The 19,047-nt window shown below is 33.7% G+C and overlaps 3 protein-coding genes across 3 annotated transcripts; 2 read left to right on the plus strand and 1 right to left on the minus strand.

Annotated features, from left to right (window-relative positions):
* Nucleotides 1–712: 712 nt before the first annotated feature.
* On the minus strand, nt 713–7,294 carry LOC114179131 (GLABRA2 expression modulator-like). The gene is made up of 4 exons (XM_028065355.1): nt 6,835–7,294; nt 6,651–6,752; nt 5,603–5,874; nt 713–1,186 (listed from the first exon to the last, which is right to left on the minus strand). The coding sequence occupies exons 1-4, from the start codon at nt 7,094–7,096 to the stop codon at nt 992–994; spliced, it is 831 nt and encodes a 276-aa protein (XP_027921156.1). The 5' UTR covers nt 7,097–7,294; the 3' UTR covers nt 713–991.
* Nucleotides 7,295–13,811: 6,517 nt separating this feature from the next.
* On the plus strand, nt 13,812–14,511 carry LOC114176921 (classical arabinogalactan protein 4-like). Its single transcript, XM_028062124.1, has one exon. The coding sequence runs from the start codon at nt 13,884–13,886 to the stop codon at nt 14,322–14,324; it is 441 nt and encodes a 146-aa protein (XP_027917925.1). The 5' UTR covers nt 13,812–13,883; the 3' UTR covers nt 14,325–14,511.
* Nucleotides 14,512–17,022: 2,511 nt separating this feature from the next.
* Nucleotides 17,023–18,973, plus strand: LOC114175420 (protein MAIN-LIKE 1-like). The gene is made up of 4 exons (XM_028060185.1): nt 17,023–17,310; nt 17,387–18,043; nt 18,146–18,718; nt 18,791–18,973. Exons 1-4 carry the CDS (start codon nt 17,023–17,025, stop codon nt 18,971–18,973), a joined length of 1,701 nt encoding a protein of 566 aa, XP_027915986.1.
* The last annotated feature ends 74 nt before the right edge of the window (nt 18,974–19,047 follow it).

Below are 19,047 nucleotides of genomic sequence, written 5' to 3' on the forward strand. Positions count from 1 at the left end.
AACGTGTGGTTTGATACTCCAAATTGTTTTCGTCCAAGTTTTGACAATGGTAAACACTTAAGGTACCTTAATTGAAAATATTTTTTATTATTACATTGATTCCATTAACCCTTGTAATTTTTTTCTTTTAATAACTAACAACAACTGTTAATTTATTTTTCACTTTCGAAAGATAATCAAAATAACATAATGTAAGTGTGTTTTTATTAACTGTTTCTGAAATAACTTTTTATTAGTTGTACTGGTTTTTTAACAGTTTCTTGAAATTGTTTTTACTCATTTTTTCTCAAGGCCAATTCTGTAATTTAATTAGATAGGATATTAAATATTCGTAGATTATCTCTTTACCTTCACCCCCTCGATATAAAAATGTATTTACCATTAAAAATCCATTATTAATCTTTCACTACATAATGTCTTGCTTGTTGATCAATTAATTTGTTTCGAGCTGGATGTTTTGAACCATTAAATTTGTAAATTTTTGTTGAACTACATCAAAGAGGGAAATGTTCATACACATTTGTACTTCCAAACTGAACAAAATGTTTTGGAAAAACGTTCAGGATAAAGTATTTCCAGATAGCCAAATATAAGAACATCAGATGCCATGTTCTGGAAACTTTCACAAAAAAACTCAAGTATTGAGATAAACAATAGGTATTAGTAAAGAGAAAAAGATCGATGCAGTAAGTAAAAGTTTAACAGTTAAAGGTAATATGCAGTGTACGTCTTGATTTTAAAGTATTTGTTCATTAGAGTTGCAAACTAGTTTCCCTGAATAACTCTTTTGCACTATTCTAATGGATCCCCTACTGTAAATTCATATCCACAAAATAGCCAAAAGTTGGCTGAATATTTATCAACAGTTCCAAGACCATATCTATCACATCTACAAACAAACCTTTTGTGGAAGGGAAAAATATAATTGGGGGTTTGAAACTCTAACGTATGAACAGACTATACTTCTTTTTCTTTAGATCCATTGGACAGACTATGCTTCTGATTGTATATGTCTGCCAGCTTCAAGAGCTTCTTGCAGGCACTCCAGAGCACCCTCATAGTTCAAGAAGCCCATAAACCAAAATTCATGATTGTCAACGGAAATCACCTGGACGTACTTTTCAGCAGGATTGGTTGTGTTTGATGAAGGATGCACTGCTTTTAGCTCGTGTAATGGGATGATCACCTACACGCAGCATAATTTCCCATATCAAGGACAAATATAACAATTGGATACAATATTATTCAAGATCAGACAACTTAATTAAATAAGGTAAGAGAACAGGAGAAAAAAAGAGCTAAGAAGTGAAAACGGAAAGTACGATTTGAAAGATTCACAAAGAAAAGAATGGCGTTAAAGCAACTATTTTGCAGACAAGAAATTGCAGAAAAGAGAATAGTTTAAGCAAATTGGAATATTGAATTCCATAAATGCAAAACTAAAGCTGACATGGCAATGTTATTTGCCTTTCGTTCCTTATACAAAAGATAATTATTTAGTTTAATTCAAGTCTCACACTTGAGCTGGTCACATGCTTTGCGTAGCAAAATGTTCTCAATTAAAGATGTAGCAAAAATATTAGTACCCACTCTCTAGCAGCTTGTAGGCGTATACATCAGTTAACAGAAATGAACCAACCTAATTTTAGTCAAAATAACTATCCCTTTCTAGAACATATCTACTCGCTAACTACATGAAAGTGGATGCAATCCCTTTACAAAATGCACCATACAGCCTACCCCAGAGTTAATTCAATACGAGATCAGATATAGTAATACTCAATGTTAGGATCTAGTTGCAAAGTATGGGACTGGAGCACCACATTAGTTATGAGATTGTAGTGTGGGATTTGTAAGGATTTGGACTCTCCAACTACAATAGCTAGGTTTTGTGGTGTTGCTCTCCAAAGAGTTCTTCAATTGGTATTATAGCCTTCCATCATGTCTCGGTTGCAAACAAGCAGCATGGGTGGTCTGTCAGCATTGTAATATTTGCTCATAACTGGTCAAAGGGCTAGTGCACAGCCACACGGCTGAGGCTTGGGACGTGATGGGACGTTAGGATCAAATTGCAAGGAATGGGACTCGTTCCACATAGGACGTATGTCAATGTCATTCTAATGTGGAATTTCTAAAGCTTTGAGCTCTCCAACTCCAACTGTTATTTTTTGTGCTGTGGTTCTCCCAAAGTTACTATCCAGCTGTTTTTTCTTCCCCTAGAGAAGTTTTTCATTTGAATAAACAAAAAGCTGGCTTTAACAGGCATATGTGAAAACTATGGTAATTATCTTATAGAGAAAGATAAAAATATGCATTCTCAAACTTCCTCAGTGCGATCAAATATGTTAATTATTTATAGAGAATAATGCACTCTTCAAGTGAATTAAAAACCACGGCAGTTGGACCCCAGAAATATACGTAGCTGATCTTACAGCATATATAGAACGATTATGAACACATGTGGACCACTGCTGAGAAAGTTATCTAGAGGTGGATAGTAGATCCTTCAGAAACCCCAGACCGGAGTGAAATGGATCGGAGGCCTACTACTGTAAATTGATGATAGGATGTTACACACCCAACTTCATACACATGCTCACAATAGAGGCAAAAAGGCTAGAGTGCATAAGGATGCTCAAGTCAAGCAAGGTGTCAGGTAATCTGCAAGCAGTGCTTCAAGTGAAGACTCTAGTGAAGTTGATGGGGTCGATGGAAGTGAGGAAGAAGTCTCAAAGCATGGGTCTTCTAGAGAAGAAGTGGGCCGTTCCACAAACTTAGAGGGAGGATTGGGATATTTGATTTGAGGGCAACAATCCAATTCACAACAGCTCAGGTAGCTTCAGTTACTTTGAGGGTTAGTCAGGAGTTGCCAGTCACGTGTTTGGGCGGTGAGCAAATTGCCATGGCAAGATCCTTGTGCCCCTTGGCATTCACTAACATCTTGATCACATATTTTAGGTTTAAGTTCATGCTAACAGACATTAAGCACTCATCAAAGATGAGTCGTGTCAACATGTTGCACTTGTGACCCAAGTTGGACTTGCTCATGCTCTCCCAAATATTGTCTACCCCAACACCAAGGTCCTTCCGGTGAATGAGGTCATATGGGGACACCTCCAACATCTCGCTTGTACCCTCCCATGCCCAATTGCCATGGATCTTTGTCGAGGGGATTGTGTCTATCTTTACTCCTAAACTGACAGGGACACTCCACTTGTACCTTAAGGGCAAGGTGGCCTGTGTATGCATGACCTTATCTACAACCTAAGGATTTGGGTCCTCAACTTTTCCTAAAACTCTAACATGACTTTCTGGTCCACAGTATTCTCTTTAACAATTTGTGTTATCTAGTTCACCTTCGTAGTAGATGAGGACACGTCCAAGGCAGGCAATCCTTTTGTCCAACTAGACAACCACACAAGCACGATCATGAATAGAGCGTAGCATGGGACAGGTGGCATGGAGGCACTTGTCCAACATGATTGGTCAGGAGATCAAGATTTGTACAACTAGAGTTGTCAAGCTAACAAGACCTCAAAGGGTGTCAACATGATGACACTTTATTATAGCTTTGACATTTCAAGGTGGCCTTTGAAGATGCCAACCAAGCCATAACGCATCAATCATGCCATTTGAGCAGAGCTCTATGAGGGGCACCTATACACCAGAGCAACTGAGTTCAATGAAAGGGCACACATCTACTTATTGTTAGACACTTATTGGGAGTGGTACAAGAACACTCACTTAATCCTTTAAGGGTTAATGGCAAGGAGATGACCATGACTATCATTGGAATGCTCTCTTTGTCTGTGAGAAGGTGGAGAGCCAAGGTGGTTCTGCTAAAGAAAATGTCAAAGGTACACACTAGAAAAGTAACATGGAGAGGCCACACTAGTAGGTCATGTTTGTGGCATCAACCATGGTCAGGGTTTGCGTAAGAATGAGTGAGCATGACCAAGCAAAAGGTCAACATAGGTTGTATGGTTGAGTCGAGTAGGCGCATGGCACATGGGGACAAGGTCTAGTGTGCAAGGGGTATCAGAGACCATACATTACCAACCTAGCTAGACTGGTCAGGCCATTATCACTCAGGAGTTTCGATAGTTGGTCAAGGAGGTATAGGAGAAGACAACGCCAAGGATCTTGGTTGTGGCAGGCTTTTTGTCTTTACCTTGGGGGCAAGTACATTGCAAGCTCACTAAATGCATCTATGGTCTTCAAGATTTTCCCTACTATCAACATGTCCCTAGCCACCATGATGATGGACATGATAGCACAAATTGGCAACGGAAATGTTGTGGACACGAAAAATCATGCTACGTTTAAGAAAAAGTTGAGAACTGAAATCATTAATACGTACACAAGGTCATACACAGGTCACCTTGCCCTTAGGGAAGGAGTGGAGGTCTTACTTGGTTAGGAGCTTATCCTAAAGGACAGATGGACGGGGTCCCGTCAGTAGAGAACCATGCTAATTTGTCAAGTTGGCATGGGATTATACAACAGACCCCGTTCACTAGAAAGACTCTGGTATAAGGGCAGATAATATCTACGAGAGCACGAGCAAACCCAACCTGGGTCACAAGAGCAACATGTTGGCGTAATTCATCTCTGACAAGTTGTGCCCAATGCCTAGTAGCATGGACCTAAACCTAGAACATGTGATGAAGATGTTCATGGAGGTTGAGGGACACAAGGACCTTCGATCCAAAAACCTTAAGACAATGATTTTATGGGTCATCTTCTTTATATGTTGTTCAACTTACTTAATTTTTACTCAATGTGGGACTCAAACACACACTTGGTTTTATAACAAGATGAAGTCAAGCTTAGGTTACAAGTTGAAATCGTTCTCTTTACGGTTTAAAATCTCATTGAGCAAAATCTAGTATTGTTGAGCTAGAATTTGGTATGACTCAAGGGAAATCTAATCATTTAGTTTTCTGCCAGCATACCATGTGTTGGTCACTTTATTTGGTAGTTTATATGGATGATATAATTAAGGATGAAGAAATGTTAGTTTATTCATTGCCAAATCAAAGACTTATATGGTTCACGTATGGGTAGGCAATCTACTTAGGGATACAAGATTTATTTTTAGTAATCTTGTATCCCTAGAAGCCAATATTTGGTTGCCTAGTCTAATGCAGATGATAACTATCAGGCTAGGGAATGGTTACTTGTGAACTTGTGGGGGCAAAACAATTACTTGGGGAGTTGAAATTTGCAAGTGTTGATAAGATAAAAATGTAGTGATAATAAAGTTGCTTTTTGTATCGCATCAAACACAATACTTCATGAGAAAACCAAGCAAAGAGAACCATTTATCACTTTATTAGAGAAAAAGTCCTCTCCAGGGAAACTACCATTGAGTTTGTTAATTATTGAACTTCAGGTCCATATTAACAAGCTTGGTGAATATGATTTGTATGCTTCAACATGAGGGAGAGTGTTGGAAAGTATTTCTTATTTTGGGAGAATATAACCGAGTTAGGAGCTGTCAATTTCTCAGTTCATTAGTAATTGCAAATTTTATATATAATAATGCTGAGGTTATTTTCCACTAGCAATTCAGTAAACAAGTTCTAATTAGAATAAGTACCTTATAATAGCTCCATTCTGTTTGGTTGTTATTTTTATAGGAAATAGGATTGTCACTAGAATATGCAATCTTTGCAGTGGATATATACAAAACTCCCATCACTGGACCAGCTGATGTGGACAAATAACATGCAAAAGAATTTTGAAGCCGTTCCTCTGGTCCTGTTTCAAACGTGTTCAGGAAAATCTTCTCATATCCGCCTTCGGCCAGAACTTTTGTTCCCTGGGCAATTCTCCCCATAGCAGCTTCAGCAAAGCTAGGACTTGTTTTCACTTAAGCACAATGTAACAAAAGAAGTAAATTTTAATTGCGGAATGTAAAAGGTTCATTGTCATTAGCATGATCCAAGGGGAGAAAATAACAAGAAACAGAAGATCCATCAAATCATCAAGTACACTAATCATTATAACACAATGAACAAATCCATGATGTTTGATAGTCCAACAACCAGTTGACATGATGATGATGAAACACAGGAAATGCTTAATAAAGTATACATATCAGAAAAAGAGCATCCAAGGTACATGCCAGACACACCAAGGGTTAGTTTGGTAGACCCTGTTGCTAAACCAACTTAAATAGATAATAAAGCCTTTATGGGACATTTAAGAGAGAACCGTTAGCGACACACACTATAACACACTTTCTATTCTTGGTTGAAAGGTATCAGAAACAATGAATTTTTGGTGGGTTACATTTTCTCATTTAATGAATCTCTTCATACAGTATGCATCACACTGTCCTATTTTATCCAACGTAAATGTGTTATGGCAATGGCACCATTTCAATCGTTAGTTTAATTTAATGGCTTATAATCCTGCAAAGTAACTGAATCCATTCCCATGTCTGACAAATACATAACAATCGAATTCCCACTTAATTTTATACAACTCTAGCACCAGTTTCCTTAAAAACAAAATTCCTATTAAATTCCCATATCTGGTAACTCAAGGCACCACCAGCACCACTCCATGTGCACCCACTTTAGAGTTGTAACCGATACACGACAATAAAAGAAAAGAAAAGAAAAGAAAAACAGAAAACTTACAGTGCTGCCACGTGTTTCCAGCGAGACTCTCAGCCTTCCTTGTAGCCTCTCCCACCTTCCTACCCCATCTCCCCAGCACATTGCGAACGGTAACCATCGTCTCTGGACACAGACAAAACCAAAAAAATACGCATGAAATGGAAAAGAGGAATTTGAAAGATAGAAAATCGAAAATAAAACTAACCCATGAAATTGGGAGCAGGTTGTTGAGAGTAGGAGGAGGAAAAATATGGATTGGAGTGCGATTCATTAGGGGAAGAGGCGAAGGTGGATTCGGTGACCAATTCGGGGCTCCAGTGGACGGATTTTTTGGTGGTACCGGTGGATGACGTGGTGCGTTTCTCCTTGGGAACCTGCTGTTCCGATCCCGATCCGTTAGGGGTGGTGGTGGAGTGGCCGTTGGAGACATGGGATTGGGATTCCGCTTCGGGCTTGGGGGGTTCCATTGTGGGGGTTGGTTGGTTTGGATTTTGGGATTAGGTTGGGAGCTAGGATTGTGAAACGGAATTTTGGAGGCGAAGGGAACGAGAGGGTGGTAATTTGGTTGAATGCGATCGCTTTTTTTAGCGCGCGGACCATGGAGGGCGCTTTTCCTCCACCAAGTTCAACCTTTCGATGGTCGAGGACAGGGGAGGAATTTTCATAAAAGTTCCGGGATGTTCATAGGAATTTCACATCTTCTGCTCTCTCTTTTTTCTTTTTCTTTTTCCTTTTTTTTTCTCCATTTTTTATTAATTTACAACATTGTAATAAAAATAATGAAGATTTAACATCCTAATGAAATGTTTATTTTCAAATTGTTCGATTATAAAAGAAAACTACTCAAGTTATGAAATGTCACATTAATATGAGATGAGGTAGTCATTTTTTAAAAGTTTACAAGTTTATCATATTTTTTTATTTTTAAAAAGACAGTTAACTCTTTGTGTTTCATTTTCATAGAATGAATATTTGCATGATAGAAATATAATATTAATATTTTAATTTATCTGTAACTTAATAAATTAATTGACACAATTGAGTTGATAATAGTTTTCAATTCGGCTGTTCAAATAACATCATCTCTCAATTTTATTTGAGATTTTTATAGTTATATAAAATCGAATTAATTTAAAAATATATTAGTCCTGGACAAAAGATAAATTTAACTTGTAAGTACTATTTGAATTCACCATAATTTTAAAAGAGATATATATGTTATATCTACTTATTTATATAGTTTTTTGGTAAATTGTTAAAATATCATTAGTTATTAGATCACTTACAAAATTTATTTTTAATTATTACCTTTTTGTCTCCTATTTTATTTTATTTGAAGAACTATACATTTTCTCAATTCCCTCTTTAATTGTTCTACTTGTTTGATTTACACCAAATTCACTTCAACTCATACGGAATTTGTATCTCATAATAATCTCATTTGCATTCCATTAAAAGATATATTGTATTTGAAGAAACATAAACTTGAATTTTTATCATATTGAATTGTTCATAGGTGTTAAACGTATGAAAATAACACGTCTTCAAAAATCTTACATCGTCTAGAATAATTTAGACGTGGATGTTAGCAATTATATAATAGGTTCTAAGTTTATGATATTTCTTGTCTCAACTAAAATACACTTTGAGCTAATATTTGACTTTTATTATATTATTGTAGTGTTAGGTGTATTTAAATACTTGTTCTAAAGAGTGTGTGTGGTTGGAATCAAAGAGTTGAAAGTGTTTTCTGTATGTTATATAAATTTACAATTAGTGTTATTCTATGTGATTGTGATTTTTTTTCGTATTGAAATTTCCAGGTTATATTCTTGTATATTGTATTCATCTTGTTTTTATTTTATTTATATGTTAATAGGGTAATTATTAGAAATAAAAACTGTGATACTTTTAATTGAATATGCGTGTTTCCCGAGCATAGGTCCATATGTAAATATTGTTTATCTTTTGTAATATGAGAATGTATGAATCTTAAGTATTTATTTGTATAATGTTACACGAACTAAAACAATATTTTTTTCTTATTAATTTCATATGAGTTATAATTTGTATTTTTTATGAAGGATTCAGCTAGTTCAATATTATACCAAATTTAAGTTATGAGATATTTTTTTGTCTCATTTATAAAAATAACAATAACAGATACTATAATTGTCATAAAATTTTAATTATGTATCATTTTTTACTTTATTTTATACTTATTTAATATTTACATAATTATATTATTTTCTTAAGATCTAACATCAAAGAAAAAAGATATTATTTTTATTTAAAATTATTCATAATATCATTTTTTCTCTTTATAATAATTTTTATTTTTATTTTTAAATTATTTAATTAATAGTAAAATAAAACACAAACATATATATTTCCCGTTCGATAAAAAAAGAAGTGGTATAATATAAATTTTATACCTTACCAAATTAGAGACGATAACAATGATAAGATTGATTTTTCATTTTAAAGGTAAGAATAACTATAATCAGGCATGATACGTAAGAACTAGGAAATATGGACCATAAACTCTAATACCATCAATCATGTTTTGAAAGCTCTTCAATGTAATAAGATAGAATAACAAGCCTAATTTATACTGAAATAAACAATATGTTAATGAACTAAAACATTCAAATTTTTGTCACTTGTCTTTTTTATATTAACTCTTTTTTTTTTTTCTCTTCTCTTAAACAAGAACGAGATTCCTACCAAACATACTTATTTGCCTTTTTTTCCACCATTCTTTCTATTACTAGCGATTAAAAATTCAATCTGATCTTCATTATTATTAGTATTCCAAGCTTCCTAAATCATCAATAGAATTTATTGAAGTGGTTGCCTTCTACCTAAATATTTTCAAACTTTTTCTTCTACTCAAAAATATGTTTTTCGCTATTGTTGTTCTGTGGCGACATTTTGTCATGCGAAAATCGTTTCGAAGGCACCTTGTTGTGGCAATTGGCAACAAACCTGCCACTGAATTATGCAATATGCATAATTTAAACAAAATCAAAAATCAATTAAATATACAAATTAATATTCACTTCACAGTTATAACAAATAATCACACAATTCATTAAAAATAGAAGAATAAAAAAAGAAAGAGTATTTTTTTTTCATTTTGTTTTTTAGCTTAACAAAAATTGACCTGTTTGAGCGAAAATTTCCTAACTTGAGTGAGAATATAACTAAACCAAATGTTAAGTTGTGGTACTACTTTCGCCTCAGCGAAAATAGGACCAAAAACATGGTTTGAAACTTTGCTCTATTTTTTCATAAGCAAAAATCTTTCACTTGAGTGAAAATGTTAAAAAATTAACCTCTTATAGAGCAAATCAATTTTCAAAAATTTTATTCAAAGCCCTTTTAACAAATGCAACTTTCAAACAATTCAAAATGATCATTGTAATCTATAATTTGCTCAAACATCATTCTTCATCCATTTCAATTTAACCTTGACCATTCAAATCCAATGTGTTTGTGTGCATGTATATTCATCAACGTCAACTAATATGTGGAAGATGGTTAAATATGTTTTTGGTCCCTTAACTTTCAGTGAAAATTTGAATTATTTCATATTGGAAACTTTTACCCAATTTAGTCACCTAACTTTATAAATTCGTGAATTCAGTCATTTTAACCGAATTTTGTTAAGTTTTATTGATGTTTCAACTGTGTTTCATAATAGTATTTGAGTTGTTTAAATTGTTTGACACATTTATACTTCGATCTTAGTTGAAAAACGCATTTGAAATGTTAATAAATTTAACAAATTTCGGTTAAAAGGACTAAATTTACACATTTTTAAAATTTGGGGATAAAATTGTCCAAAATTTTAAGGAGGGATTAATTCCACTTTTCACTTGAAGTTAAGATACCAAAAACCTATTTAGTCCTTTGAAAAACAATATAAAATTAACTTTATTAGTTCAAAACTTAGACTAATAATTTACATATTTTAACACGAATGATTCATCTAGTCAATCAATTGTTTATTGAGAGTGTTCAATTCGAACATTCTAGAATCAATAATCTATTAGCTCAAAATATATAACATCTAATTTAAAACATGGTTTTCAAACAATATACCATCATTGCATAAAAGTCAAAATCTTGTTACTAATTCACCTTCGCATTCAAATCATATATCCTCCTAAGGTTCTATAAAAAAAAAAAAAAAAAAAAAAAGCATAAATAACTCCCTTTACTTATAGTTTCTACTTTCAGAAAAAGTTATAGTCCAAAGATAAACTTTCTCAAAATTTGGGAACCTAGGACAAAGTATCCACACAACCAAATTTTAGTATGACTTTAAATAATTTGAGATATTTACTTTTTTCAACTAATCCGTCAATATTAATGACAAAATCATGAGGAAAAGAAAAGAATAATTTTTTTAAATAATTAAAAATTATTCTGTTCAAAAATCTAATAGGTCATAATTTGTGTTTAAGGAAATTGAGAAACTATATATTTATTTAATTTTAATTTTAGAAAATGGTTACGCTTGAACTGTTTTAATTATAAAATGTCGCTTTGTAAAAATATTTAATATATTTTACAAGATAATTACATTAGTGTATAAACACAAACGGTATCAGAACTACAACGAAGCTTGCACAAATAAGATCATAAAAAATATTTGCCAGCTTTTGACAGCTCTTTTACGAACTCTAATTCAATCCAAAAGAACAAAGATTACATTTAATTAATGGATTATATTTATATTTATTTTGACTTTACCATCTAATCCAAAATAATAATGATTATATTTACTTGTCCTTTGCCAACTCGATCCTCCTTAAACTGCTACAGAGTGGTGGTTTCCTATTGTCTAGACATTACTGTCACTGCAATTAAGAAAATGAATATACTAAACATTTTTTTTATTCTCTGAATTCTTTTTGAACTATTATTAATTTGTATATTTTTCTTTGTTCATTATTTAGTCTTTTTGCTTAAGTGACAACAATTATAGATATTAAGAACAATTGATAATAGATACAACAATTGAATAAAAGTGTACAATCTTTATACAACTATTATTTTAGTTTAAAAAATTGTAGATATTAAATAACTTACAATAAATAAAATGAAAGTTACAATTTTAAAGAAATTGAATCATCAAATTCTCCACATATATAAAAGATTAAGTGATCTTATTAATGGAGAAAAATAAAAGGACTTAAAAAAATGTTCATAAACTTTAGGATAGTAAAAGGGTATTATCTATATTATTATATGAAGAAAATATAGATTTAAACATGTCTTAAGTTTATGTGAATATTCTTGTATCTTGGTTTAGTCTTATCAAACTATTTTACTGCTATTTTAAATTTCCAACAGTTTTTTAGTATTTGTTTTTGTCCTTATTTTTAGTTTGGTGCTAAATTAGAGAATATGAACCAATATATAATAAGTAATTCTTAAATTAAGACAAATGCATTATTTTTAAGTTTTTTTTATTAAATTAATAATTATTGAATACTTTTCTAATTAATTTATTGAGTAATTTTTTACATTGATGAACATTGAAAAAAATGTTGTTTTAAATAGGAAGACTTTGTTCATTTAAAAATTAACAGTAGAGAGAACCGATTCCGGTCTATAAAGTTCTTTCCTCAATCATTTTGTTGCACGTCACGAACATGCGATACACTACATACTTTTTCTTTAATAACAAACTTGATGATTTAGTGTACTTTTAAGAATATGTTATTTATTCAAAATAATTTGACCAAAATAGGAACAATTGAAAAGTGTTATTTTTTTTTTTGTGCTAAAAAATATTTTTCCTATTAATCTTTATAAAATTATACACAGCACTTAAAATCTCTATCAATTTCTTACATATAATGGAACTAAAAAATTAAGTAAATTTTTTTCTTTTTTTTTTGGTTAAAACTAGCATTAGTATAGTACCTTCCATATTTTATTAATACTTTTTTAAGAAAAGTAAAAAGATGAAATGTAAAAGATGTTGTACTTTAAATATTAAATAAAGCATTCAAAAAGAAGACTCAATTTGGTAATTTAAAATAGAATAAAATGTCATGTGAGAAACATTCTACTTTATTAATAACTTATTTTATCATTTTTTTATAATTTAAAAGATAAAAAAATCACAGTAAGAGGTAAAACTTTTATACACCATAATGATAGCCGAATGTATTCAAGTTTTGAAAGGTTATCTGATCACATTTAAAACAACTTAACTCAAATTATGCCCCAGCTCAGAGGTAAATTTTAGAAAATAAACTATAGATGATGACAATTTAACTAATAAAAAAATTGTTAAATATATTTTTGGTCCAAACTTTAGTGAAATTTAGAATTATTTTCTCTTCAAAGTTCTTGATTAATTTAGTCATTCATTTTTAAAAATGTATAGAGTTAGTTCTTTTAATCAAATTTTGTTAAGTTTACTTAACATTTTAAATATATTTTATAATAATTTTTGAGTTAAGATTAAAATGAAAATAGGTGAAGTAACGTAAACAATTCAAATACTATCTTAAAGTACGCTTAAAACGTCAGATGATATTAATAAAATCTAATAAAAATAACTAAATTTATACATTTATAAAGATAAAAAATTAAATAGGTGAAAAATTTCAAAGAGAAAATAACTTTAAATTTTACTTAAAATTGATTAACCAAAAATATATTTAATCCACGAAAAAATTGTTTTTTGTGTTGAGCTAATAAGAATTTGAAATTGTGTGGCAATTACAATCGGAGAAGTTTCATTGAGAAGGAGAAGTTTGGGTGTTTGACCCGATCCATAAAACCAAAGGAATGAATCAATGATTGGAACTTGAGAGGGTTACGTTGAAAAATTGTAATAAAACAGTTGTGGAAATTCGAGAGCAGAAAGGTTAAGAACGCGTAAAGACAGTCTGGGAATTGAGAAACAGTAGTTGGAAGTAGGCTGGAAAACCGCCACACACAGACAGTGATGCCTCCCTCAACCTCTAACCGACAAATGTACTTAACAACAACAACCTCTGACCTATTATTCAATATTTTTTATTACCAAATCATACATTTATTTCTTATTTTCCCTCTATTTTCTTATTTCTTCTCATTATTGTTCCCATAACTTAAAATACGCGTCCCACACCGTCCAAGCCAATATACATTTGTTCTCTCTATAAATACATGTTATTATTAGGTCACTCCTACACAACATAAGCAACAACAAACAATCCTCTTTCTTGTGCTCATAAACATAGAATGGGTTATACCGCAGTTAAAGTTTTTGTCGTGTTTGGGCTTTTGGCCACCGCATGCTTAGCGCAAGCCCCTGGACCTGCACCCACCCAACCACCATCAGCAACCCCATCACCACCCACGTCAGCACCTGCTCCATCACCCACCGCCAACGCGCCTCCTCCTGCGGCTGTACCTACACCAGCACCAGCCACACCCACACCAACACCAACACCAACACCAACGCCACCTCCTTCAACTCCTCCACCAACTCCTTCTTCTCCCGCACAGGCCCCCGGCCCAAACACCTCATCCCCTCCCGCACCAAGCCCATCAGGCCCAACACCAGGCCCAGCTCCAGAGCAACCAGCTTCTGAGCCTCCCTCCGCAGCATTCTCCATAAGCAAGGCTTACATTGCTGCCACCGCTCTTGTGGGAACCTTCCTTGCCGTGACTTTGGCTTAATTACAACTTTTAATTATGATTAAGAGAAAATATTTTATTTATTTCGGCTTTGGTAGCTGTTGAGTTTCTCTGCTTCATTATGTTTTTTCGTTTGTGTTTTCTTTCTTCATTGCTACATGATTCGGTGATTCTTCTCATTCCTGTATCTAGATCAATGTAAAAACGCTTCATTCTTTTGCTCTCATAATTCTCTCTTCTTTCCTGCAAGAAATCGCTCAAAATCATTATTTTCAATTCCAGTTGATTGCGTTCATTAATTGTTATTAAATACCTTTTAAAATTCTGTTTATTAAAAAGATTCCTAAGAGATATACTACAATATAAATCTAATGCTAAGTAGTGGACAACTACTTTAGTTAAAATATGAAAGTCACAAATTAAAATAATTAAATTTATATATTTTTTTAGAAACAAAAATAGTCAATAGTATTTAATGCTTATATTTGCTTAAAAAAAAATACTTTAGAATTTCTAATCTATCAAGAATCAAGAAAAAATATTTTTTTGAGGCTTGAAGATCGTTTGAATATCATCTATGGATGGAAGCTTAAAATGTTAGAAATGTATGATCTTTATTTTTTATAAAAAATAACAAAATTTGAAACTTTTAGTCTTTTCCAAATTCTCCTGTAATAGAAAGATTGCACTTTTTTATGAAATTTTTTTCCCTTTCTTCATATTATTTTCTGTCATTTCTTTAAATTATTATTTTGTTTGTTTGTTTTGAATATGCATGAATGATAAATAGGATGATAATTTTTATTTCACTTTTTATATTACTTTTGTTTATGTCTAGCTGGATTGAAAAGAAAAAAAAATCACAAGTCTTAATTTTGAACTTTGAAGTTTGATTGGATATTTCGATTTTATCAATTATGTTGTATAACATTTATAAATACTTTAATTTTATAAATAGAATAAAACTGCAACAATAATAATTATGAAAGTCAAAATTTATTTATGGTCAAATTTAACTATGAACTGTTCTAAAATTTATTATTTATTAATTATTCTTAATCGTTACTATTTAGGTAGTGATAACAATTTCAATATTTTAATTAAAAAATAGTTAAAAATAATTATATTTTATCATTTATATTATTGCATAACCTTTTCTCATTGTATTCGTATTAGAAGATTTTTTTGTGTTCATTAGGTTAGTTTTGCTCTCAACACAAAGTCAAAGTTCAGAAATTGAATTGGGCTTGACTTTCATTTTAAGTCCACTAAGGTAAGCCCAAGTTGATCTTAAATGCTTGAGTTGGCAAACCACATGCTTCGGTGAAGGGGCTTCTCCCTACACCTCCAAGAATCTCGTCTGTACCCCCAAAACCAATTTTATTCCCATAATTGCCCATGGTTAAATATAAATTTACTGTGTGTTTTTTACCCCATACCCCTGCACCCCCAAACCCTGACGCTGCACCCCCTAATAAAACCCCAAGAACGCATACCCCTGCACCATTGCACCCCCAAAACAAACCCCAAGACAGAATCTGATTCCCTGCACCCATCATCAGGAATCTTTGACCTAGCCACTTCTCCCTCATTGTCCTCTTCTCCCACACAGCCTCCACACACTCTTCCTCAGTCTTCTCCGTTTGGTTTTCTCCCATTTGGTCTTCTCCCACTTTGGTCGCACACATCCTCCACCTCCACCACACAGTTCTTCTCTCGAGCGTGCACAACACAGTCTTCATCTCTGCTCCCTCCCTTTTCTGGTCTTCTCTTGCGTAACACCACAGACGCACCCGCATCTTCTCCAAGTAATGTTTTGAAATTTATAATTAATTTCAGGAATGTTGTCGGTTTATTTTAATTGATTTTTGCATCTTGGTTTCGTTTTAGGAGTGCACTTCCAGAATGGTGAAACGGAACACACTTGCTTTGTTTTTTTTTTCCAATTGTTTGTGAAACGGCTTTTGTAAGCCGTGTGGGAAGTGAGAAACGGAATACACATTCCGTTTGGGCATTTTTTTTTTAAAATTGTTTGTGAAACGACTTTTGTAAGCCGTGTGGGAAGGGAGAAACGGAATACACATTCCATTTGGCATTTTTTTTTTTTTAAATTTAACTGAAACGACTTTTGTAAACCGTGTGGGGAGTACATGAAACGGAATACACATTCCGTTTCATTTTTTTTTTCAATTTTATTGAAACGGCTTTTGAATGCCGTGTCGGATGCGTATGAAACGGAATACGCATTCCGTTTTTTGTTTTTTTTTTTTTATTTTGGTGAAACGGATTTTAGTATCCGTTTTGTGTTTTTTTTGGTGTTTTTTTCGTGAAATCTAGTTACTTGTTGAATGTAATTAAAGGCTGAGTCTTTGGAGATTATGTGTGTGTGAAATGGAAAAAGAAAGAATGGTTAGAGAGGTATAAAGAAGAGAACACACGGTAGCTGGCATTAAAATGAGGTGATTCATGGTTGGTACTAATAACTATATGATTAACTTTAAACTGGTCCGTCACCAATTTAAGCATTAAATTCAACAAACATTTCTTCCAAGTCTAGCATGTAAAATTTACAAACCAGTAGAGGAAATTGCCTTCATCAGCATCAATAATTTACCTTTCCTATTATTAGACAGAAATTGCATTTGGTAACGGAATTTAAAATCATGTTGTTTATTTCATTTAGTTATTTTTCCAGGAAATTTATATTGGATTCTAATGTTTCAAACTTTGAATTACAGATATGGTTAGAACACGAGGAAATTTAGCTAGACGCGGTTCAAATGATGCACCAGAGAGTTCTAGACAGGGTGATACACGGAAGAGACCCACAGCTTCGGCTCGTAGAAGGGGTCAACATGAAGCTAATGTGATTGAGGATGATATTGTTCAGAATGAGGTTTCTGACGTTCCTCGGGAGGACGAGCACGGCATTGATAACGATGGTGGAGGATTTCCTGGGGGTCCATATGATACATCTTTATTGACCCGGTACCAGGATCATGTTGCACGCATGATATGGGATGGTCAGGTCAGTAAGAAGTTTTTATATAGGTTTAATTTTGTTGTTGTTAAGTATTTTTAGTCTTTTTTGTTTCTTTTGTTAGGATCGAGTTGTGAAAGTGGTCTCTCATATTAAAAAGGTGAAGAAATTAGGACGTCCTCATCCTTCTGTTGCACCTTTTGTGTTAGCTTCTGGATTATCGCCTCTGTGCGATATTTTATATGAATATATCGATCTTGGGTTAGTATTGGGTTTCATGGAGAGATGGCATCCCGAGACTAATACTTTTCATCTACCCATTGGGGAGATGACCATCACTTTGGATGACGTATGGTCACTTCTCCATCTTTCCATCAGTGGAAACTTTTGCTCCACTGAAAATCTTGAATATGAAGAGTCTGTTGAGATTTTGACGAAACTTCTTGGTGTTGACCGGGCCATGGCTTGTGCGGAGCTTAATCAAAGTCGGGGTGCACAGGTCCGACTTAGCTGGTTGAGAGAGTTGTATGACAGCTGTTGTGAAAACGAGCTATGGGAGTTTGCTGCACGTGCATATCTTTTGCACCTTGTAGGGTGCACGATATTTGCTAACAAAAGCGCGACCTATGTTCGTACACATTATCTCGAGCTATTTAGAGATCTCTCCAGATGTCGTACATATGGTTGGGGAGTTGCTGCTCTTATCCACTTATATGAGCAGCTAGGAGATGCCAGCTTTGCAAATACAAAGCAATTAGCTGGATATCTACCTCTTCTGCAGGTACCCATTTATATAACATTTTATTCTTTATTTCACTTGTTTTTAGTTTTATATGACAATGGTTAAATGAAATGTTATTTGATACATGCTTGGATATACGAGCACTTCCCTACATTGGGAAGGAAGCAAGTACGGGATACATATGTGGAGACCGAACCCCGTGCTCTACGTTATGTCACTGGACGCGCCATTTCCGCTATAGCTGATGTTAGAGTCCAGTTGGATGGCTTGACATATGATGGGATGATTTGGAACCCATATGTAGCACATAGAGCTGCTCGACAACTTGTAACACATGGCATGTTTTCTGGCTTCCTGAGGGTTGGTACCCTCGTACACCATCATATGTCGGAGCGTGTGTTGCGACAATTTGGCTTCATGCAGCCTATTCCACCGCCGCCCAGTTCGCTTCCCATGATGGACTTTGAGGCTATTGATGATCGATGGAAGAAGCACGAGCAGTTTGTTGTACATCAAGTGGTCCAAGCACCAGCTCCTTTTTCATGTGCAGATGGATATTTGCAGTGGTTTAGGAGAGTCTCCCATCCATACATTTTACGTGGAGCTGAGGCGGACCGACCTAGCCTTGTCATTGTGCCCCGACTTCGTCGGAATTTGCCAGATGACATACCAGTTCAGAGGACGTCACCGTCATCATCTTCCAGTGGTTTATTGGTATGTTATAAATTTAGTTGTTCGTTTTATTAATAACTTTTAATATTTGACATTAACTTGTTATTATCACAGGGTCTCGTAAAACGCATTGTAGGCGGTCTTCAGCGGATGATAGACTATAGAGACGTTACTGAGGGCACAGTTGCTTGGGATCGCACTCGTGAGTTATTACAGATGGCTCAAGAAGGCGTTGAAGAGGAAGAGAGTAGAGGAGGACGTAGAGTTCGAGGCCGACGACCATCTACGTCTGGATAGTCCATTTACTATTTATTTGTATTTGATGTTAGAATTTTTATATTAAGATATTTCATCTATATATTGTTTTTTAT

Source organism: Vigna unguiculata, chromosome 3 (assembly GCF_004118075.2).
Source record: "Vigna unguiculata cultivar IT97K-499-35 chromosome 3, ASM411807v1, whole genome shotgun sequence".
NCBI lineage: Eukaryota > Viridiplantae > Streptophyta > Magnoliopsida > Fabales > Fabaceae > Vigna > Vigna unguiculata.